The 24,061-nt window shown below is 40.6% G+C and overlaps 1 protein-coding gene and 1 long non-coding RNA gene across 9 annotated transcripts in view; one reads left to right on the top strand and one right to left on the bottom strand.

Annotated features, from left to right (window-relative positions):
• The window catches only part of DAAM1 (dishevelled associated activator of morphogenesis 1), a 161,650-nt gene that overhangs the window by 37,769 nt on the left and 99,820 nt on the right, over positions 1-24,061 (bottom strand). For all 8 annotated transcript variants that reach the window (XM_001497278.7, XM_001497257.7, XM_023627822.2 and 5 more), the window contains 10 exons: positions 14,861-14,932; positions 9,566-9,660; positions 7,272-7,605; positions 6,338-6,448; positions 6,115-6,218; positions 4,862-4,928; positions 4,513-4,630; positions 3,949-4,087; positions 3,604-3,662; positions 254-441 (listed from right to left, as the gene is read on the bottom strand). In XM_001497278.7, coding sequence (XP_001497328.1) covers positions 254-441; positions 3,604-3,662; positions 3,949-4,087; positions 4,513-4,630; positions 4,862-4,928; positions 6,115-6,218; positions 6,338-6,448; positions 7,272-7,605; positions 9,566-9,660; positions 14,861-14,932 — 1,287 coding nt within the window. The remainder of the gene's footprint in view (positions 1-253; positions 442-3,603; positions 3,663-3,948; positions 4,088-4,512; positions 4,631-4,861; positions 4,929-6,114; positions 6,219-6,337; positions 6,449-7,271; positions 7,606-9,565; positions 9,661-14,860; positions 14,933-24,061) is intronic.
• LOC138920618 (uncharacterized) lies at positions 336-6,083 on the top strand. The gene is made up of 3 exons (XR_011432080.1): positions 336-549; positions 2,687-2,810; positions 5,953-6,083. It is a non-coding gene; the product is annotated as an uncharacterized lncRNA (long non-coding RNA).

The raw sequence follows: 24,061 nt of genomic DNA, 5'->3' as shown, positions 1-24,061 counted from the left end.
AAGCTAATGTGATTTCACTTGCTCTTATTAGAGGCTCTGTATTGAAAAACGCATACCCTAACCCCCTCTGCTGCCTCGTCCACACGCTAAATAGAGGGAGGAAGTCTCACATCCACCTTGAGAAATCACAAGATGGTTCAGGTTTTATTCACCCGTCAGGAGCCACCTACTTAAGGACTAGGGCTCCAGAATAACTGAGGCCTTAGCAGCTGCCCAGAAACAGAAGACGTGGCCCGCGGCCCTCAGGCCTCACCCTGCTGAGCTCGTGGAGCTGTGCCGTGAGATCCGCCACCTGCTGCTTGACTTGCTTGTGCTCAGTAGTCTCCTTTTCAAGTTTCTCTTTCATTTTATTTAGGGTCTGCATCATCTCTTCCTTCTCTTGGGTCTTGGCGTCACATTCTCGCTCTTTCTTCTCCAATTTCTGTTGTAACTCATTGTGCTCTATGCAGGAACACAATTGCACATGAAAACAAGGGACTCTTCAAAGCTGAAGAAGCATTCTCTCTAAATAGAAAACTGACTGAGGATGATTGCAAGGCTGTTTATTAGGTAAGTATTATTCCTCGTCTCCGTCAGAGGCAGCAACCCGCGGGCTCACGGGTGTTCGTACTTAGAGGGGGCTTCAGATGAACAACTTTATAAACTACACTTGGTAAAAGACGGAAGAAGAGACCCTAAAGTCCCAGTTCTAAAGATGGAACACAAGTGTGAGCAACTATTTGTGGAGGAGAATGCTGCCTGTTTAGTATTTAATTCAGAATCCTGTCATAGAAAGGGCCCTGTAGACACACTAGAGAAAATGAATATTAAAAGGGGCTCTTTTCACAAATTAGAAATGAGAATGAGAAAAGTCCAGTGTTTATTAGCTAGGTTTGCCGGCTCGTGTCCGACTAGCAGAGGGGCTGAAAGGGAGGCTCTTGCGCTGTGGAAATGCTGCTGCCAAACCCAGTGTTGTCCCAGCACAGTCATTGCTCCCACTCCCCTCAGAAGGCCATTGGGACTGGAAGTATTTTATGCTTTTGGCAAACAATTCCTAAAACTTGTGAAAGCAGATGTTATCATCTCAGAATTAAATACTTCAGGGCAGTAGTACTGGCTGAGCAGGAGAATCAGCATAATATGGGAAGAAAAATACTAGTTCTCAGCTGTAGTTTTCCTGGCTTCCCCAATCCTGCTATGATGAAACAAGGCATCCAATTTAGTGTAATGCCTATTTACACTGCCAATACGCTGGCCGACTCTGGCACTGACAGAGTGATGATCTGTGGAAAAGAGGACTAATGAAGTTTAGGCTGTAGATTTTTATTTCAAATACTTGGCCCCAATTCCTATTCTTTTTATATCAATAAACCCACTAGAGATATAACCCACTGGGGCAGAGCTACACAGATTTGGTCTCTATTTCTGAATTTGATAACACATTTAAATCCTTGCTTTCTCTGTCTCTTATTTTCCCTCTTCTGAGTCCTCCAAAATTGGAGTTTTCAGAACACGGTTCAAGCCATTAAAATCTTTGGATTTCACCAGCCTTGGAGTCAGTAACCATCAACCCACTTCCACCACTCCATGAATGCTTCCCTGACTGCTTCAGAGACATTTACAAATGACCTCATGGGAAACTACTGTGCCCCATTTTCTTTCCTCTTTCTCCATTTCATTCCTCTTCGCCAACTGCAAGACTTAACTTCCTATCACCAGTCATGAGCCTTTGACAAATCTGGCCAAGCCTCAGAACCACCTGAGGGATTTGAACATTCAGGACCCGCAGACCTGGTCCAGGGAGCCTTCTCCACAGGCCAGGGGCTGGGTGGTTTTCAAATGCTCCTTAGATGTTCGGGACGCTCCAGCCTAAGGGATTCTCTCCACCAATGACCTCCCTTCATTAAGCTTTTCTTCAGCACTGACTGGGTGCGCTGCACGAAAGAGAATTCTCCAGCGTTCAGGTCCACAGAACTTTCTGTCTCTTCACAGCCTCCACCCTCTAACTAACTCATCACCATGTGCCTTCTTAAATACAACTTTGCTACTTCAAACTTCCAGAAAAGAATTGATTTTATCTATAGTTTCTCATTTTTTGGAGTCTACCCATGACCCCACTTCAAACGATGCTGTTCCTCCTACTGACGTTTCCCATTTTCTCTTGAACCACCTCAGCCACCCAAATCCTACAGAAGTCCTCACCACTGATTGTGCAAGCAGTATGTGCCAGCACAATGCTAAAGTTCTTATATTTGTTTTGTCATTTAATCTCCACAACAAGCCTGAGAGTTAGGTTTAATCTTCATTTTACAGAGGAGGACACTGGAAGAAAAGAGGTTATGACTTAGCCTACCCACACAGTCAGTCAGGGGCAGAGTTGTGACTCCGACCCAGAGCCTAGCACAGTGCCTGACACACAAAGGCCTTCAATAAGTATCCACTGAATGAATGAATGAAGGGTTCCAAAGCTTATGTCCTCAGTACTCTCTTCAACTTGCACAACTCAGCCTCCATGCTCCAGAGTGTACCCCTAAAATACCACTCATTGAACACTTTCTGTTTGGTATAATCTCTCCTTACCCTAACTTTTAGTCTGTGTTTCTATTCTTTCTATAGCAGTTTCTGGAATTTCTTTATAAAAATGTCTATGCAACCTTACTTATTCGAGAACAATCTGAATTTATATGACGAACCCATAACATAACAGGACTCCACATTTGGTATCGGTGGTGGCTCTGCTTTTCTGCTCAATGGAAACGACAAATGTGATGAGAGGAAAGGAAACGCTTCGGCATTGCTCGGATCTTCCTGTCAACACACTAAATATTGGGGTGAGTGCTATTGTATTTCACTGGCGGTGACTGAATAACTTGGAAAAGGAAAAGGAAGTCAATTAAGCAGCATACTGAAAGAGTAGTGGCTGAGGGTATGACTGTTTGCTCAAAGAGACCAACTTTGATTTGCTAATATTTTGAAGGAGGGGGAAAAGTTATATCTATTTTGTGAGTGGTTGGCATAGTGATGGGCACAAATGACCCTCCTGTCACTCAGTGCTGAGTGTTAATATCAAAGACATTCAAATACTCACCAACAGCTGGTGTGCTAACGTTTCATAACACCTATATCTACAATGGTCACTAATTTTCTGCATGATTTCTCTTTATATAACTGGTGCCAAATTAAAGTCATGTGGAGAGTTGGCTGCTGAAACCAAGTGGCCTGTGCTTCTCTTTTAAAATTCTGTGTAATTCCTATTGTCCCTTATATTTCTTAAAATCCAGTTTGCTTTAAAGAGCAGTTATAGGGTTGCGGTGAGGGTTGGAATGATTGCCAGTTAAGAAAATTTTTATTAATGAATACTGAACAGCAAATGCTACAAGCTTTTCAAAAAAATTTACATGACTATAATAAAAGGATAAAATATTTGGGAGTCAGTATAACAACTAAAATAGCTCAATTCAAGAAAAAAAGTGCAAAATGCCCTTAACACATGGAAAAAGAAAGGCTGTTGATACACCAAAGTTAATAAGAAGCATCAATGCAAATTTCTAAAATATACAGAAAGCAGAGTTGTCCAATAACCAGTAACATGGTCTCTTCTCTTGTCAGAGCCTCATCATTTACCTTTTCTCATTTTTTCTGCTTGTTCTTTCCACTGCTTAACTTCATTTTCATTAACTAACCTGTACAATAAAGAAGCATTCATTACAAAAAACATAGAAGGCACACTGTTAAATGCATGCTCTCTAGTTACAAAAATAGTCTACTGCAGAGAAAATCCTCAGCATGCCTAAAACCCTCTTAAACCCCGACATTACTTAGATGTATTACATGCGTATTTAGTATAGGAACTCATACTTGCCTTCTAGCACGTTTCATTTCTCCTAGCTGCTATTTTGATGTAAGATAAAATAAATGTTTTACATTGTCACTATTATCTCATAGGCAACAAAATAAGAAAAAACTTACATTCGTACGACATTCTTAATATTAAAGTTTTCCAAAGGTGTGGAGTCAGGGTCCTGTCCTTTGTCATTTTGGATAACTATTTGCTGTATAATTCTATCCAGGAGTAGCCAGTACTGAACAGTGTTGCCACTTCTCTTGTCTAGAAAAGAAAAGAATGGTGGAAAAATACTTCGAGTTGTTTCTAAACTAGGACAAATATTTTTCAACAGCGGTCACCCACCAGAGCCACAGAACCAGGGAGATGCTTACAACATCCGCACCAATGCTTCCCAAAGTCTCTGGAATTCTGATATGTGATGATTATTTACTTGATTGAGAGGCACTTGCTATCCCTTTCTAAATGTGTTGTAAGGCATATATTTATTTGAAAATCAAAGTTATAACTCATTTCATTTTAAGAACTTCACAATACCCCTTAAGCTATGTAGACACACTGGGCTGACACAAAGCCAAGGTGCAGAATCCCTGATGTGCACCCAACCTAACGAGCAGTGTTGAGGAGACAGCCCTTTCGATGATGTCCAAACTTGAAGAAACACATGTGTACATCACAAACACACTCACAAGGCATTTGGAGGCAGTGGTGCAGGATGGACATGAAGTGAGGGTAAGCTTCACTATGGGTCAGCCTCTTCCTGGTCAGCTCAAACATCTGAGTTGCACTTTTTGTGTCTATATGCACCTATTTCGTATGGAAAAGAAATCTAAGTCAAACATCCAAGTTCCTCAATTCCTGCCACACAAGGTAAGCAAATCCAAGGCAAACAGAAGCTAACCTTGCCACTTAGGAAGCAAACAGAACTGTGATTTAGCTCTTAGGTTACACTGGTCCATGTCAACTCTACCACACACTTTACATAAGGAAATTCTGTGAGCTGATGAGTCCAATCAAAATAATTGTAAGCATACCTACCAGTTCAAATCTTTTGGCAAATTCTAATTCATCTTCATTTCGGAGCATTTCAAAAAAATCTAAGTGCCTGAAAGACAATTAAAGAAAAGCTAATAAAAGTAGAATGTCCTTTAAGCACAGGCACATACGAATCAGGACATTAATAATAAAGCCTAAACTTCTTGAGAGATATCTTTGAAAGAAATAAGACAACAAAATTTAAATGCCTTTGCTTAACTACACCCTGTCTAAGGAAAAAGACATCATCTGAGTGAAATGAGATCACAATAACAGACAAATTTAAAGGTCAAGGATGCCTAATATATAGTAGATAATTAATAAATGTTCACTAAATCCAAAAGCAATCAAGTCCAGATCCTGCTCTCACACTCCCTTTATGGAAAAACAAGCCTATAAACCTACACTTGACTGACCACTGAATTAAAGATCACAAAAGAAATGCCCATGCCATTCACTTTGTCATTCACATATTTATTGAGTCCCTACTATGTATTTCAGACACTGGGGATGATAAGTTCTATGAATACAAATACACGAGGGTAAAGGGAATAGAGAATGATGGGAGGTGAGGTGAGTAATGTACACACAGTGGTTGGAAAAGGTCTCTCTGCAGGGAACAAGGGAACAAGCAATTTGGACATCTGTGGGAAGATCTTTGAATGCTGAGGAAATAGCAAGTGCAAAGGCCCTGAGGCAAGAATATTTAGACATGTTCCTAGAACAATCAAGGAGAAGAGCATGCTGGAGTGCCTGAATGAGGGAGAAGAGTGGCAGAACAGATCTGAGAGCTAGAGGGATATGTCAGAAGTAGTAAAATGATTGCATACAAGAGCAAATGAACAGGAAGGTGGAAATTAACATCCACAGAAGGTCTATCAAAAGTACCAAGGGATTCCACACGTTTTATAGTCAATTTTCATAAGAGACCTGAAGATAGTTGTTGTTATCGTCATCACTATTTCTTGCAGGTAGAAAAACAGTAAGGTTCAGAAAAATTGAGTAAGTTGACCAGAATACATAGTAAATAAGAGGCAGGACTAGGATATGGATTCAGGTCTAATGCCAAAACCCATGCTAGGTTCTCTTCACAGGGTGCTGCTTCTTTCATTGAGAAAGTCTGCCTACAGAAACATCATTGGTTGGACCGCATTCTGGGGCAAGCTCCCGCTGTTACAGACAGGTCACAAGGAGTTCACAGGCTGGCGCTACACATATGGAAAAAGTATGTCTCAGATCACAGCAGTCTGACTTACCTATCTAAGGTTGAATTCTCATGTTCCCTCAATTTATCTATTACAGGTTGAATTCCTAGCATCAGAAACTCATAGCGAAGATGAAGTCTAAAGTCCAAACTTTCCTGAAAGTACAAGGGTGATAAAATACACATTTAAGCTTTTTAGACTCCATAGTCAGTAATCTTTTATTATTACTATTCTTTAATAATATGTTTTAAATTGTGGTCCAGGGGGTTCTTACCACTCCTGCGCCTTGGCTGAGCACTGCATTGATGAAGGACATGATAGCTGTCTTGAGACTCACTTCATCTCGATACCGCCCTGTGCTTTTATCCAAATCATTGATTAACGTCTACCAAGGATTCAAACACAAAAACAAAGGACAGAGTCATTACTAACCATACACTCATTTTATTAATTTTTTACTCAGAAGTTAATTTTTTAAATCCTGTATTTAGTCAGAATTATATGGACCTATAAAAAGCCACCTTTTTTTCTTAAGATTAGGTCTAAAAATTCTACTTTCAAAATTGTTACCTCATATATGTTCATATATACACACATACAAAGTACAAAAGACTGTGCTTCGTTAACTCGGCTTGCTTTTTATATTTGAGTATAAATATGATGACATAATCTCACTGTTTATGTCGATCCTAAATCAAGGATAGCAACTGTAAAGTTTTCAGGGACACTCCATTCAGTGGAGTCAAAAGATGTGTGCTATATACGGGCTGGCCGGGTGGCGTAGTAGTTAAGTGTGCATGCTTCACTTTGCTGGCCTAGGTTCAGGGGTTTGGGTATCCCAGGGGTGGACCCACACACTGCTCATCAAGCCATGCTGTGGCGGTGTCCCACATACAAAATGGAGGAAGGCTGGCACAGATGTGAGCTCAGGGACAATATTCCTCACCAAAAGAAAAAAAAAAAAGATGTATGCTATATCATGGGTAGGAAGCAGGGCCACATTTTTAATTCAGTAAATCCCAAACCCCAGCTTGATCATGTATAGAAAGTATATTCCAGTCTCTGGTACTAACACCTGAGAGGAAGGAAATGCTTGAAGTCATGGTGTGAGCCATCACCATGGGGGAAATCTCAGGTTAGGCTCCCCCTTCAGGCCAGGAAAGGTACCTGTCAGAAGGGTGAACGAAGAGCAGTGAGGGAGCACCCACCTGAAAGCGGGTCCTTTCACTGGCATACTTCTGGTAGTGCAGCATGGCCTGCAGAACCTTCTTGTGGCCCCCGGGAACCAGGCACACGGCGCCCAAGATTTCCAGTACGGCCACCTTTGTTTTAATGTTCTCTGTGCTCAGACTCTGAGCAATTACGTTAATACTCTCAGAATGAGCCAGGACGTGAGCCCGACCTTGAGAGTTGTTCATTAGCGCCTTTATACATCCAATGAGAGAGGTATGTATCCGAGACTCTGAGGTCTCATAGTCCATGGTCTTTAGAAAGTTGAGAATACATGACAGGCCATCCAAGTCGATGAATCTGGTTACAAACCTGTCACGAGGAGAAGGTTAAAACGTATCAGACCCAAGTCTCCTTGGAATTTTGTGATAGCACTTAAGGAAAAAGTTTGGGGGGCTGGAGAAAGAAAGCAAGATGTAGTTCCTAAAATACCAAAAGGCTTACATTGATGAAGTCTTCTTAATTCCTGGCCTCTTCCTTGGCACAGATCCAATGGTCAGGGCTAACCACAAGTGTGAAAAAAACCTCCATTTGAGGTAAAGAGATCTTAATTGATACAAAGAACCAATTAACACGTGATATAACCCCAGAAAATCAGGATTAAGAAGACACTCAGAATACGTGTCTTAGGTTAAAGTCATCTGCTGATCCGCGTGGTTATAACATCCAGCCCTATGCACTTTTGTCTACTGACCACTGACCCAGGCAGGGCTCATATCAATGAAAGTCAAAGAACATCCTTAAAGTCCAGGATATTTGCGTGTCAAATAAATGATAGTCTATATCCCTAAGGTTGTGTAGAAACCCCTTCTTTGTATGAAATACTACACGGCATCCCAATATATAAAATAAATAAATGATACTTTATTACTGTAATTTTACTGATATTTATAGCACTTACTGTAAAGTCAACCAATGAGAAAAATTCATAATGGACATGTGCATGTTAAGCCTCTGAAAAGTTCAGAAGTATCTGACCACTCCAGAAATTTCCAAACTTATTTAGCCTTGAATACCCACTAACAACAGAGAATGCAGAACACAGAGGGAAACATTGATATATTAGGAATAGGCTAGAAGGACTCTGTCACACAACTGCATAGGCTTTTTGATAAATCAATAGTTTTTCTCAGTTAGCATTTTATAGTCAAAAAAAGGAAGGAAGTCTTTATTTTCCAACCATTTCACCCAACCAGATGACCCAGATATAGCCAAGCTGGTTAAACCAGTTGGCTTCATTCATAGCACCTGTACTAATGAACTGTACCTGGAAGCATCCAACACCCCACCAGACTTGAGAGGCATTAATGGGAAATGCAGGTGTGGCCCACACACAGTGGAAGTTGACTGCCATCTTTTTCTTTATAGCAGTTTTATTAAGATATAACTCACATGCCAAAAAATCCACATTTTCAAATGTATAATTCAGGGATTTTTAACATATTCACAGAGTCGTGTAGCCACTGCCACTATGTGATTTTAGAATACTTTAATCATCCCCCAAAGATCATTTCCCCCTCTCCCCAACCTCAGGCAACCACTATTCTTTATGTCTCTATGGATTATCCTTTTCTGATATTTCCTATAAATGGAATCATACAATATGTGCTCCTTTCTATCTGGCTTCTTTCACTTTCCATAAATATTTTCAAGGATCATCAATGTTACAGCATGTATCAGCATTCCATTCCTTTTCATGGCTGAATAATATTCCATTTGATACATCACATTTTCTTTATCCATTCATCAGTTGGTAGAATTCGGGTTGCTTTCACTTTTTGGTTATTATGAATAATGCTGATATGAACATTCACATACAAGTTGTTTGGGAGACACGTTTTCATTTCCCTTGGCTATATATCAAGGAGTAGAATTGTTGGGTCATATGGCAACACTATATTTAACATTCTGAGGAGCTGTCCAACTGTTTTCCGAAGTGGCTGCACCATTTTACATTCCCACCAGCACTGAATGAGCGTTGCAATTTCTCCACATCCTCACCAACAATTGTCAGTCTCTGTCTTTTTTATTTAGCCACCTTAATGGCTGTCTGCACATCTTTGATTTGAAGAAAATCAATTTACTGAATGTTCAATCATTAAAGTATTTCACTCATGGTTCAATTGCATGCTTTTAATTTAAGACTTCCTCAAAAGTTTGGCTATTGCAGAAAAAAGAAGGAAGGAAGGAAGAAAAGAAGGAGGGAAGAAAGCGTAGAAGAGAAGAAGAAAAAGAAGAGACAAGTAGCGCACGCTACCCAGGAAAACATTACCTCATTGGTTTTGTCCTCAGTGCTGTCTTCAAACTCTCTATAGTTTTACTTCTCTCCTCTTCCTCTTCCTTTTCCAAAGCCAGCAGAGATTTTCTCTATGCAAAGAATACTGAAGTTACTTCTTTAAATTCTGTGTTTTAATTAAAGCACAAGCAAGACAAGTCCAAAGATGACGAGCTACTCTCACTTTTAATACAAATAATCAGTCAACAAATCTATGACTAAGATTTACTACAAGCCAAAATATAGAGCAGAAGCACCAAGAATACAAGTTAGTTCTTTCAAACTCTAAATAAAGCTTTAAGGAAATGTTTAGAAATGTTAGTAGAGATTAAGTTGTCCAAATGTTTGTTTGTACAACTACACTTTGATGAAGTTACTACTATTTATATTTGCTAGAAAGAAGACTGGACCGGCAGTTAAATACAACATTCTAGCAATTAAATAACATTATCACACTATCAAACAGAGGTGGGCAGCAATCTTCCCAAGCTCTCTCTCCCATTCCTCACACTGAAAAGTGTAATCTTTTATACTTTCTATTACATGAAAATTTTTTTTAAGAGAAAAATTAAGCTGGACCTGGTACTAAGATGGACAATTCCTTTAGAGTAAATGTCTAAGTTTTAGAAATGGTTCAACATCATCTGGAAATCAGGACATGGAATGTGGACGTGGGTGTTTGTGTGTGTGTGTACACTCTCCCTGCTCAGGGATCCGCCAGAGCCATGCTTCTCCAACTTAAATGTGGATACGAATCACCAGGGGATCTTGTTAAAATGCGAGTTCTGATTTGCTATGTTTGCGTGAAGCCTAAGATGCCGCATTTCTCACGAGTTTCCATGCAATGCTGATGCTGCAGGCCGTAGACCTCACTTTGAAGAACGAGGCTCTAGGGAAGCAGATCTCAGCTGATGTTATAAAGTGGGGAACGCTAGTAAGGTTTATAGACTTGTTTAAAAGCCTTTTGCACTCCTTTCACCCCCTGATCACCTAGTTGTACTAAAAGTATCCCCAAGTTGGACGGCCCCAGGTGCCTCCACCCACGGAACCACTGGTCCCTTGCCTTCACCCTACTCTGAACATGTGCTTATCTAGGCTCAGTCTGTTTACCTGTTACCAATTCTGATAAAATGCATGGTTTGGAAACAGACTGGGGTATTGGGAAAAAGAGTCCTATCCGTGTGTCTCAACGGTCCAGTCTCTCCCACTCTTTCAGGACCACAAATCATCAAGGGATAACTTTACTTAATTTTGTCAAGTCAACAGTATCAGCACTAAGTAACCAAATGTTAACTACAGCCTAAATTTGACTCCGCAATTAGGAGGGTAAAACCCAAAGCAAGCAAACGTATCAGCATCACTGATGGCAACTAAAATATAAATCAGTAAAGCCTTGTTTTTTAAACTTGTTACTGTTTCTGCTAAAGCTGTTGTCTTGCTGGTGATGTGCCTGGACAGCTGTCACCAGAGGACAGTAGGGGAAGAAGCTGCGTGCAGAAATAGACAACGAATTTCTTCACGGCTCCATGAGACCCAGTTCCTGGAAAATTCAGCACAGATCCAGCCAAAGCCATTTAATCTCCTATGGCACAGCTGAACTCGTTTAGACTCGTAAGCAGTCACTTTGAATCTGCAGCTCAGAATCAAGCCTTTTATGAATATCACTCCTTGTTCCTAAGTTTAACCACACAAAATGATCTCCAAATTAGACGACACAGATTTCTTGTTGTGGTTCCCTAATACTGAATAAAGATGCATGGATTCATCCTTTTAACGATCCTGGAGAGGGTGGAACATCTGAATAAAAGCAGACTACATTACGTCTCTCCCTAGTAGAGTTGGGAGATTTATGAAATGTCAAGAAAATTAAATTGCAATTTCCTTTCCCAATATAAGGAGCATTTTATTCCTCTCAAAACAGAAGACAATGTGCTTTTTTCTGTATGTGATACAATTAGATTTGAATCTAAGATTGCGTTTATCGTATTGAGGGTATGAGGAGGAAATTGATATTCTACTATGACTTTTCAAAACAAAATAATTTACATAAAATCTCAAGTTTTCCAGCTTCCCATTTAGAAAAAAGGCTTAATTTTCAACTTTTGGTAGAAAAGGGGGCTATACCTACACTTCTGAAGCTAGCTGCGACACCAAACATCCAGCATCCACCTTGACATACACAGGACAGGCCTGCGGCAGCCTCTGTGAGTGCTTTATGCACTTACTAAATCCCTGCTCACATGAGAAGTGGGGAACGGAGAAAGCACATCCTGGCAGAGGGTCTTCCGGTCAAGCGGCTAAGGTATACACCAGAACAGGCAGGTCCAAGACAGAGGCACAAACGAGCCTCAGACATCATTCCTGGCTGGGAGTCTGGCACTAAGTTCTTGCGGGAAACATTTCCTTGGTGTGAGATCAATAAGGCAGGCCACTGAGCCCACTGAACTTCACCTTACATCCTTCCTCCTTCAGAGGGCACAGAGAAGCCACATAGCCAGCCAGCCCAGGTCCTTCCCGAATCTGCTGGGCTGCACTCTTTTATCACACTGTTTTTCACTCTTTAAAAGCCAGTAGATCACTCAGGGGTCCTTTAAAGAACAAAGAATCTTGTTATGAAGCTTATGTGAAGTAACTGAACTTGTTCCACAAAGAGCTTCACAGGCCAGTAAGCGCTGAAGTTCTCAACCTAGACCGTTTACTAGACTCCCAGGCATTAAAGAAAACAGATGCCTTTTTGGGAGGAGGGGTGGGCTGGGGTGGGAGTATCCTTTTACATGCCAAACGGTTTTAAAAACTGAGTGAGTCAGAGGCAAACTGGAAAGGCATCTTTGAGCTCAGACTGATAGGTTTCAATTCCAGCTCCACTACTTCCTAGTTAGATGACCTTGGGCAAGGTAACCTCTCTCTGTCCCAGACTCCTTATCGGTAATAGCACTTAGAGCATAGGGTGCTTGTAAGGGTTGAAACCAACATGGAAAGTGCCTGCTCTATGGCCTGTCGCATGATGCCCACTCAAGAGCAGTAGTTGCTACTGATGCTGAAGACAGTGGCTGATGACAAGGTGAATAAATGCCCCTTCAACAATTCCCTAAGCAGAGAGCCAAAGAGTCTCGCTGCCAGGCCACGAAAGGATTTGGAGGAATTGTGTGCCTTTCTAGTCCCCAGGGACAACATCTCAGGACTTCTGCTGTGTGTTGTCGAGAATTCTCCAATACAGTTCTCAGGGTTGAGCCAAAACTATGGGAGGAGGTAGTGGCAACAAATATGGTAAGAAAAACAGAAAACTCAGCATAAAGTCTCTGGTCCCAGAGGTCCCCTCCTTCCTCCATGTTTGCAGGAGTTCTGAGGCCTCCTTAATTCATGAACTATTGATGCCCTTTACCTTTAACTCTGGAAATTGCTGGCTCAGTCCTTAAAGAAGCATTAGAAAGCTTTGTTAGGTGTTTAATACATAAAGAATAGCAAGTTTACAAATTTAATATTGTCATAACAATATGACAATTTAATAGCCTTGAGGTGCTCTTGGAAGGGACTTTGGATTGGGAAGCAAATAATTAAAATGTAGACAACTCATGAAAGCAGCCAAGAGTTGTCCAAGGAGCTGGACAAAGGAGGCTTCTGAAGAAGGGCCACGTCATGGACCCTCCACTGCAGGAAAGGAGCCAGGCTGACTCCAGCCAAGGCCTGGATTAAGTCTTTAAAGGGCAAAATAACCTAACTAGCCCAAAATTTGATGAAAAAATCCATAGGGCTCAGTACTTCACCATTCATAGACGTGAACTCATTAGCAAAGATGCAACTTCCCTTGTTAGACATCAAACAACGGTGACTTAATTAGAGAGAGAGATGGCCTGCCCGACAGCTCTTCTGTTCCCTAACAGCCAGCAACCAGAATTCAGAAAATAACCTTCACATGCAGGAAATGTAAAATGGCTCTAAATCATTATTGCTTAGGTGGATGCAGAGAAAATCCCTGATGCTCATCACAAGCCTCCCATTCTGCTAACACATTCATACAAATGCTGAGATCACCCTTTTTGCATGTCTGTCATTGTGTAGGATGTCTTGTTAAAGGAGGATTTGGTGGTTATTTTCTATTCTTTTCTGCTGTGCTTTTAGACTAGAAACCCATGGGGCAAAAGCTTGTGCAGTTTCTTCTATAATTTATACAGCCCTGTTTACATTTACCAGGCTATTTATTATTCAATGTGTGATAGCAGAAGAAGCATCTTCAAAGAAAAAGCGAGAAAAGAGGAAGTTACTCAAAGTCAAGGCCTCTGAAAGTTTAGCAAAAGTGTGAATGATTCACATATTCTAGTCAGTTTTTAACTTTTGCAGCAGCAGCAAAATATTTGACAATCTAAAATGTTTGCTTTAACTGATAAGAAACTAATTCTCCATAAGGACTCGGGGGAAGCCAGGAAAGAAAGAGGTAAAGAAAAGTATTATGGAAGCTATCATATCACAATATGCTTGGATATCATAAGCTCAGAGTTGAATGTAACAGACTGACTTTTAAAATTGTGAGTGTGCCCACTGAGGCCAAGACTGTGTTCTCCGTGGGCAATCTCCAATTTTATCAACACAAAGGATTCAAGCTACTAAGGCTCAAAGGTTGACGATGTGTTTTCTGTTGCATATTTTAGCTGGGATCAATAGGTTCTCCTCCAGCTGCTTGGAACACTGACATCACAGAGACAACCACATGACCAGAATGCACATTTTAGACATTGAGAATGCATTTTAAGCAATAACTGAAGGAAACACCCATGTACCAAAGATTTCCTAAGGACATCTCAGCATAATTATTATTATACCTTTTCATTAAATCACTTATTCCATGAATTCCTTTTTCTTATTTATGAGAGTGAAAGAGTACCTTGGTGCCCTGTGAAATCAAGAACCCAAGAACTAAGCAAGTCCCCAGTAAAAAAAAGAGTGGGAGGAGAACAGCGAAGCCTGTTGAGAATAATACTGCCATAACAAAGCTCCCAATGATTGGTATGAGCAATTAAAAGTTAAAGTTGAACATAAGCCAGATTTAAGATTACATTTCCTCTTATAACATTAAAACCACTTATATTTTAGTGTGTGTTGATTTTATTTAAAACATACTAGAAAAAATCACTTTGCCAAGTACCATTCCTGCCCCCTCTTTCCCCCACAACGTTGAGTGTTTGGAAAGATAATGACATTTGGTAGTTCTTATTCCAGTGGATTTATTGTGCAACTGTGTGCTTTGTACTAGACTTGCATTTTAAACTGTGTGTGGTAGGACAGAAAGTCACCTACAGCAGCCATGGAGTTGAGCTGATCGATGTAGAATTCAGGCCAACTTGTTGCTCCCTTGTTTTCTTCTTGGTCCTAAAGAGAAAGAAAAAAAAAAGTGATATACCACCAGATGTATACACACAACGGCCATAAGCACATCTGACTTCCAGAGCATCTAGACAATGGCCCACACAAACCAGTAGAAGACACTGAGTGATAGATGATATTTGTCTTTAAATGTTGGCTTTAAATCATCAGACTGTCCACTTGACTAGGGTGGTCTTCCCGATCCAGTTTGCACAGAGAGCATGTAAGCCTGAGTAAGGCGTGACACAAACCATGGATCAAGGGGGAATTTAGATGGGAACTTAGCCATACCATGGTGTGATGTTATTTTCCCTTGGGGGCACAAGAGCATTGGGAAGGGCACTGAGTCTGTTGCAAGGACAAAGGATCTCTGGCCTGTGTCACACTGAGGACGGTACTGCTGGACTACACATCTGGGGGAAATCCGCAGAAGAGGGAAAGTTGTCTTAAAAAATAGCCACGAGGTTCAGTCAGTTGTTAACTAGACTTTTTCAGTTAGTTTATTCAGACTGTAGCAGACGGTAGACTTTTTTTTTTTTTTTTTGAGGAAGATTATCCCTGAGTTAACATCTGCCGCCAATCCTCCTCTTTTTGCTGAGGAAGGCTGGCCCTGAGCTAACATCTGTGCCCATCTTCCTCTACTTTATGTGTGGGACGCCTACCACAGCATGGCTTGCCAAGTGGTGCCATGTCCGCACCCAGGATCCAAACTGGTGAACCCCGGGCTGCCGAAGCAGAACGTGCGCACTTAACTGCTGCACCACCGGGCCGGTCCCAACAGTAGACATTTTAAGGAAGGGTTTCATTGATGTGACCAAAACCAGTTACTGCTTCAGATGAGGGGTGGCCTGACGGTGAATGGAAAGAATGGAATGAACACACATCACTAGTCCCAGGCCCAGTCCTTATGCTGGGGCAGCTTGTGAGTTTGAGAAAACGTAACTCATCTGAGCTGACAAGAACTGAAACCCAAGGAATTTGGGAACCCCTTCCTAAACCGCTCCAGCCAGTCTTGCATCTTACACACTAGTGTGACTGGAAGCCAGCACCAGAGCCCCCAGGGCCTCTGTGGATTGGAGATCTGTGCCAGACTAAACCCACACCTCCAAAAAAATCAGGCGGCCATGGCCTCTGCTCCATCAGAGCATCGAGTCTATCAGAAGATGGCATCGTGGCCTGGGATTTCCAGGCATGTTTGCAAACCTATGCGGCTGTAAGTCATATGTGCAATCAGACAGACTCGAAGAGGGAAATTTCAGCTATTCTCCAGTGTCATATTCAGAGAGCATCTTAGTATAAATGACATCCCCTGTCTCCTTGGAGAAGATGCTGGGCCAGGTACACATATCTGCTACTGGACAATGAAGTAGTTACCCCCTACTGCCTGGTGTCAGAATCCCAATCCTTGCGACAGCGGTTTCAAGGTGTGGCTTTTAATTTCAGTCCTATACTTTACCTCAAAAAAATACTTTCTCTAAGCCAATCTAATCTTTCCAAGCAGATATACTAGGCTAAGATAAAAGAAACATGATTTCAAAACTATTCTTTAAGTAGTCACAAAAGGAGAGCAAAGTAACTATTACTTACGGTGCCTTAAAAGCTGGCAGTAAGTGATATCTCAGCTTCTGATAACTCTGGCCGTTGCATCAATTTCATCTGGAGACTGAACAAGCCAGATGATGGGGACAAAGGCTACAGCAGTGGCTTTGAAGTTGGACTGGATTACACTTACATGGTTTTAAAAAGCTTAGGAAATCTGATGAGTTCTTAGAACAGCTCTTGATTATTATTTAACACATTAATAAAATAGCTATAACAGTAGTGTAAATGCTGAACCATTCTCTCCTCTTAAAATGGAGTGTTAAAGTTAGCAAAAGCCCAGTGTTACCAATGTATTCAGCGAGCCAAAACCCACAGTGATATTCATTGGTGTTTGAACCTATAAAATGAAATAGAAGGTGCCAGATCTTTCTATTCCCCTAAACTAGGGCAAATTTCCAAAACTAAAACAAAATCATGCCCCATGTGTAGGGTCCCATGAGAGCCTGTCTGTTGTTAGCTAAAAAGTCATGGTTACAGATGAGAGATTGTTTTAGAAACTGAAGATTAGTATATAGAGAGAAATCTTTACACTTTGGAAGTGCTTTAATAATGTAAACAGATGAAGAGAAGACCTAGATACTGAAGTCAAAACAAGGGGAAGAAAGCTTCATTTTTCTTTCACATGCTTCAGTGCTGAGAAAATCAAATGAGGTAACATATGTGAAAGCTTCTCGTAAATGTCCTAAGTGTTATCACTATATTCCTGGGGGTGATTTTCAGAGGTCTGCATTTTGCAAGTGCATCTCCAGATTCCCTAGGGCACTCCTGGTCCTCCTATACAGACGTGTGCTATGGCAGCGAAGTGAAACTCACATCTGTGAGCCAACTCTCTGCTCCTACCTTGTGTGGCTGCTAGAGTCTGTGGTTCTGCAGAGGCATAGGACAAAAGAGATGAAGACAATTGTTCTCCGCTGGTCCCCTAAAGAGTACTGGACACTGAGACATGGCAAGGGGGAGACTCTCTCCTAGGAAGTCCATGAAAGAAACTGCTGATGGAAGTGCAATGTGTATAATTTCCTGGAAGGTAACTAGGTCCTATGTATTATCAGCCTAGTTGCAATGGAAGCAACAACATTTCCAACACATAAATAGCTTACTATGTGTCAAGCTCTGTGCTCTTCATTTAATCTACCCTGTGAGACAGGTGCTGTTATTATACTCATTTTACTAAATGGGAAATGAGAGGCAAAGAGAGGATGGTGAGTTGCCAACAGTCATGTTGCTGGAAACTGAGAGTCAATGGGAAAGAATCAGGGCAATCTCTTGCTAAGACTAGACCTCAGATTAATCACAAGCAATAAATATTAAGTGCAAAGCTAGCCTTTTACTCTTAACCACTTCACTATAAGAAACTCAAACATGGCTAGTGGCCAAAAATGAGTTTGCCTTTCCCTAACTCTTCTTGTTATTTTTGCTATGTTCGACATTTCTGAATATTATTCTAAGGTCTGGTGTCTTCCCGGGGTTACCTCTGATCCCCCCTCTAGACTCTTCCTGCGGGAACTTTTCTGCCTATCTTTATACACATGCAGAAGGACAGCACTTCAGAAGCTCTTCCCACCCCATTCTGCTCTGTTCTACAGCTCAGTCTCAAGGCCATCCTCATGGGATTTCTCAAGAGCACTTGCAGATGACCTGAGAGCATTGAGTGGTTCTGGACACTGGAACGGGGTAAACAAATCGCTCCCTAAACCATAAAGATCTCACCCTACTTTTGTCTCCTTCTGTCACTGACTCCACCAGAACTTTTCTCTAATAAGCAAGAATGTTGGCTTAATTCTATTCTTTTAAAAAGTTGGGTTCCCCTTCCCTTTTAAAACAGATTCTTGGTAAACTTAATGACACCTAGAGAAGGCTGCCCTAAGGGAATACAAATTCTAGAAATCACATTAAATGTTCTTTTTATTCTACCCACAGAATGGATAATTCAGATTAAAATCTAGTTTTGTTCCCTCTTGAAAATGTTATAAGCATTTAAGTTTATCTGCCCATCTTCAGAAGGTCTCTTAGAGAACTAGAATTGATAGAAACATTTTATGTTATTGAATTCTCCACTGATTATTGGTTTTTGAGAATATTTTCAAACATCACTTATTTTCAGAGAGATGATACGTTGGAAAGACGACCAGATAGGCCATCTAAAGATCAGATTCCAGAACTTACTTTTTGATTTACTCAATTGGAATTTTTTGCTAAGTGTGAATATCTCTGGGCCTCATTTTCCTTCTCTCCAAAATAAGAGGGCGAGAGCAGACCGCTTCTACATCCCTGCAAGCCCTAAGACTTTGCACAGGGCTCGGGGTGAGCTGTCATGGAATGCGCAGTGTGGACCGCACTTAGTGTGAGGGACCAATTTCTAAAATCAATAATTTTTTAAAATTTATGTTGTTCAATGACTCAGTTATAAAACCCCTAACTTTCAATAGCTATGTCCTTAACCAGGTAATTGAAGGGGAACAAAATCTCAACATTAATTATTTTATTCTCTCTCTGATCCGGCTCATCCTGTTTCCTTAGTAGGTTGAGAGCCATCGGTAGAAGATTCACAGACGAAACTTCTGCTGATGGACACTCGACGCGGCCTTTGCTTTCAGCCAGCACTGACTACAATTTCAACCTCTTTTCTTGGTTGTCTACTTTGTTCCCACTATCTCAAACTCTGAAAAAACAAAAAACAAAACAAAACCTCCTTTTTTAGAAAGAGAAGGGAACTTGTACATTACAAGGGACCTTCAAGAACACTTTTTTTTTTTTAAATCAGGCTTTAATCAACCAATTCATTTAGAAGGTAAAGAAATACAGTCTTTCTAACCTCGCTTCATTTCTAACTGGCACATTTTTCATCCCAAATCTCTGGTTGGTGGCTAATAAAAAAATTCCAGGAGATCCTCCCCCATCCTCTTTAAATACACAACAGTGGCATTTGTTTTTCTGAACATCACTTTGCCCATAAGAATAAATTGTACGTTATTTCTTTGCCCTCTTTCTGGAGTAAACATTCACAGCTATGTCCCAGACTTCTGTCTCTCGCTTCATTATCATCTCTTTCTACCAATCCAAGCTGACTGTTCCACTGCTTCCACCACCATCAACAGACATGCTCCTGGATCCTCAGCCACTCACTACCCTGAGGATACAGGCAGGCAAGTTAGTAACCTCTCTGCGTGACTCAGGTTTAGTTTCCTTATCTGTGAAAGGGGTGCCTGCCTCATAGGGTCATTGTGAGGATTTGATAAGTTAATACAAGTAAAGAAACATGGGAACAGCAGGCACAGAACATGCTCGATGAACGTCAGCTAGGATGATAACGATACTGTTCCAGAATCTCCAGCTACGGCCATTCTAAGTCCTTGTTACTAGGACAGCAGAAATTGGAGAAATCAGTTTGGAGGTAAATTTTGGCAGTCATTGTTCAAATTTACAACACACATGGCTTTTGAGCCTGTAAGTCGACTTTCAGGAATTCAGCCCATAATTACATATTTACACTTGCACAGATGTATATTACAAAGACTTTCTTCACTGCAGTGTTGTCTGAATTAGCAAATAATAACATTAAATACATGGAAAGGGGGATAGTTGAATAAATTACTTTGTAGCAGTAACAAAGAATGAAGTAGATTTACATAATGATATTAAAAATGACCAAATATATTACTGAAGAAAAAATGCTTCAGAATATTATTTCCCATCTGTAAAAAAAGCAAAAAAGAAAACTATGTCCATTTTTACACACAAACCTTTCTGGAAATATATACAACAAAATTTAACAGTAGCTACCTCTGGGTAGCAGTAAGAAAGGTCTTTTACTTATAAACTTTTGTAGAACTCGAACTCTTATTTTACCAAGAACATGCACTATTTTCACAATTAAAACAGAAGTAAGTTCTAAAGTACTACATGCGCTGTTAAGACACAAGTTGCTTCTTCTGATGTTCTGTGTAACGTGAAACGCGCCAAGTCAAGACCTGCCACATTTGGGATGCCCCTTTCGCCACCTCTGGGGCATCTCTCTGCTCCCCACAGCAAAGATTTAAAAACATTTCTCTAATTGTTTTCTCTCACCGGATTTTCTATTTCTAAAACACACTATAACCCTAACATCAACTGTTTATGCAGATAAAGAAACTGTAGGATTTGGGCTAAGATTTATGTACTTGCAGCATGCTAAAACTTCCTAAGTTTCCACATTTATGTATTTGTGTGGCAAACAATTTCTTGGTAGCAGCTGAAGTCTCTCAGTGATGTAAGTGGGACTCAAAGTACAGTTTAAAAATTAAGTCTTTAAGTAAGGATCACTTATTTTGAAATTACCACAGGACAAATTTTTATTAGGATTATTTCCCAAGCAATAACATGTCAGAACTGGTAGAGTTTTTCTTCAGTTTAAGATGCTCTTAGCGAGGCCCAAAATAGGCTGTACAAAGATCAATCAATTGTAAAGGACATGCTCTGCGGTTGTTCACCAGACCACAAATCACAGGCTGGAGCAACATGCACTTGGCCAACTAAAGCCATAAATCTCCACTCTCACTGTTAGAAACCCATGAGGTTCTTAGATAATACTTGTTAGGAAAGAAAGACACACTCTTTCACCGTCTACATGAGCTAAAAGTGCTCTAGCAATGTCTAACAGTACCATCAACTCAAAAATAGTACGGACATATTAAAGTTTAACTAAATAAATTTCAACAGCAGAAAGATATTGTTGCAGTATGATACAAAGTAAATTGCATTCTGATAGTTTTCATTACAGGACAAAGGCAACTAAACACTAGTAAAAACCTGTTTCAGGTATTGTGAAAAAATGCAATTAGAAAACATGTTAACTGTGATCATACATAGGATCAAGAAATTTCACCCCTTGTTAATGATCAAAATAGTCACTTGTTGCATTAAATTGTTATTACTAATCTGGATTTCATGGGCCCAGCCCCATATACTAATGAATACAACAGATGTTAAATAAATTCACTTTATATCTAGAATTTTTGCAGAATACTATGCAGAAAGTGGCAGACAGATCAAAATATTTTATTTTATTAGGTATGTCTCCATGACCTATGTGGCATCTAATAAGCTCAAATGAACGATAGGAAACAGGTGCCACTGTCGAGGAGACCAGGCCCAAGGAACAGGGAAGGAAGAGCAAGGAAGACGGAAAAATATTTAGTGGAAAGCTTTGCTAAGAACTTCTGCTAACTTTCCCTTCTGGTTCAATAAAACCCTAAGTAGCATCTTTTCAAAAGACGACTATGATGAAGTGTGGAACAGCCTGATAGACCAGGGGTTGGCAAACTTTTTCTATAACGGGCCAGATAATAAATACTTTAGGCTTTGTAGACCATACAGTCTGTCGTACCTATTCAACTCTACCATTGTACAGTGCAAAAGCAGCTACAGATAACTCTTAAATGAATGAGCACTGCCGTGTTTCAATAAACCTTTATTTACGAAAACAAGTAACTGGCCAAATGTGGCCACGGGCCATAGTTTGTCAACCCCTGTGCTAGATCAAGCTTGGCTCTCAAGAGGGTAGGAGTATATGAAAATTCTAACTTGTCATCAATTATTTTCCATTCTTTCTCCTCTTCTCGAAGCCATTCTATCTCCAGTAAACCCCAGCTATAAGTTAGGACCAGCTCATAAAATGTTTGCTCAGTAATCTTTACTTTTTCTGGAGAAGAAGCAAGACCTACTATGCCTGAAAAGTCTACCTTCTTACCAAGCTCACTACTCCCTGAAAATAGTTTAATCCTACTTTTCAAAATAGCATAGCATCATTATGTCCTTTAAATCCTGATGTTTGCCTCCAACTCCTTCTATCTTGTTCTTCTTTCACTGGGAAAAGAAGAACTCACAGGTCCACAAACCTAGATTCCTGAGTCCTTCCAACACCCACCCCAACCCCTAGCAGTGGGCTAAAACTATATTCCCATATCCTAAGCTTGCCAAAGGGAGGCAGTTGGTTTCAAAAAATAATTCCTGTGTTGTCACATTTCATGTGGTCCCTGAGACTGCCAATCCTGGTTACATTTTTTGGCCACTGCCACAATTACACATCAAGCGCATCTGTTGCCAAAATCCGGTTGGGCCCACACAAGGAATGATTACAGACAGCAGCTTCTTCATCTGCCAGGAAACCCAACACCTCCTCCTAAGCCTCAGAATGTCAGTCATTTCTGGAAAGACTGGAGAGTGACTTGCAATAACAATGGCTTTCATATTTAGCATTTAGAATCATGAAAGAAGAGCAAACCTCTTTCCTCACTTTTCCTAATGCTACAAAACATCTGTATGTTTTTAAGGAATGCCATCACATGATTATATAGCTAGGTCTTTCCCCCTACAGACACCCTACTCCAAGCTTTCCCTCGTAGGGGTCTCTGATGTAAGGTCACCAGCAGGTGAGCGATCACGTGCTCTCTGAGAGAAGGCTTCAAAGGGTCCACAATTGTTTTGAACCAGTACTCTAATTTTTCGAGAATTCACCCATACTGAATTGACAGATGTCTCCTTGTAACTTCAAGTGCTCATTGGCCTTAGTTTTGCCCTTGGGAACTGCATGGAATAAGTCTAATTTCTCCTATGAACAATAACCTGGCAAATATTTAAACAATTTGAATAAAGCTATTATGTCCTCCCAAAGTTGTCTCTTTACCAAGCCAAAAATTCTCCACTGGCTGTGCAACACAAGTTTATCTTCCTCAATTCATAAATAAATCTCAAGTTTTCTATAAGTTCATCACACCCTCATGTCCACTATTTGGAACAATAACTCCCACAGATACGTCTACATTCTTATGAAAGAGCTCTTCTCACACGTTTCTCAGTGATACACAACTCTAGGCAGTCTCACTGAGGGGGCAGGATGTCTGAGGAAATCTCTCTCCAAGAGGAAACAGAACACGTTCTTGCTCTCCTGATGGTCCACGACATATGTATTTACGATTTAGAATAAAAGATGCACGTCACATGAAGCAGAGGTAACACATATAGTCCTTGTTTGATTAAGTATACATATTTTAACAAAGTGGCCATAAACTCAATAGTAAAATTGGTTTTCTTATTAAAGACTGAGATGCTTTACCTCTCAAACATTAATACAAGTTAACAGAACTAAAAATGGGTGAATAGGATGCAGGCTCACTAGCTGTCAAGAACTTTTATGGGGAGTTAAGCCCTTTGGAGCACTGTTTTTCAGGTCTCTTGGATTACACGTCTGCTGTTCCTGCTCTCTCCTGTACATCTGTCCCCTCTACCATCACAGGACCTTCTCTCATGTATGCACGTGAAGTCTGACACCTCTTCTGACCCTGAGTTTTCCTTCTTCCCTGTCTCTGGTCTATGCCTCCCAAGTGCTGGTTCTTTATACCTATATATGCAGGTATCAGTCTCAGCAGAGCTGATATACAATGCATGTTTTCCCACAGAGAGCCTCCCACTATCATATCATATACTCCAACATAAAATGTTATTAAAGATCTCAGACTTTTCAGAATAAGTTGGCCCCTCTTTATCAATTCTCTAAGT

Source organism: Equus caballus, chromosome 24 (genome assembly GCF_041296265.1).
Source record: "Equus caballus isolate H_3958 breed thoroughbred chromosome 24, TB-T2T, whole genome shotgun sequence".
NCBI lineage: Eukaryota > Metazoa > Chordata > Mammalia > Perissodactyla > Equidae > Equus > Equus caballus.
The sequence above is the reverse complement of the archived record's forward strand: the minus strand, read 5'-3'. Positions and strand labels throughout refer to the sequence as shown.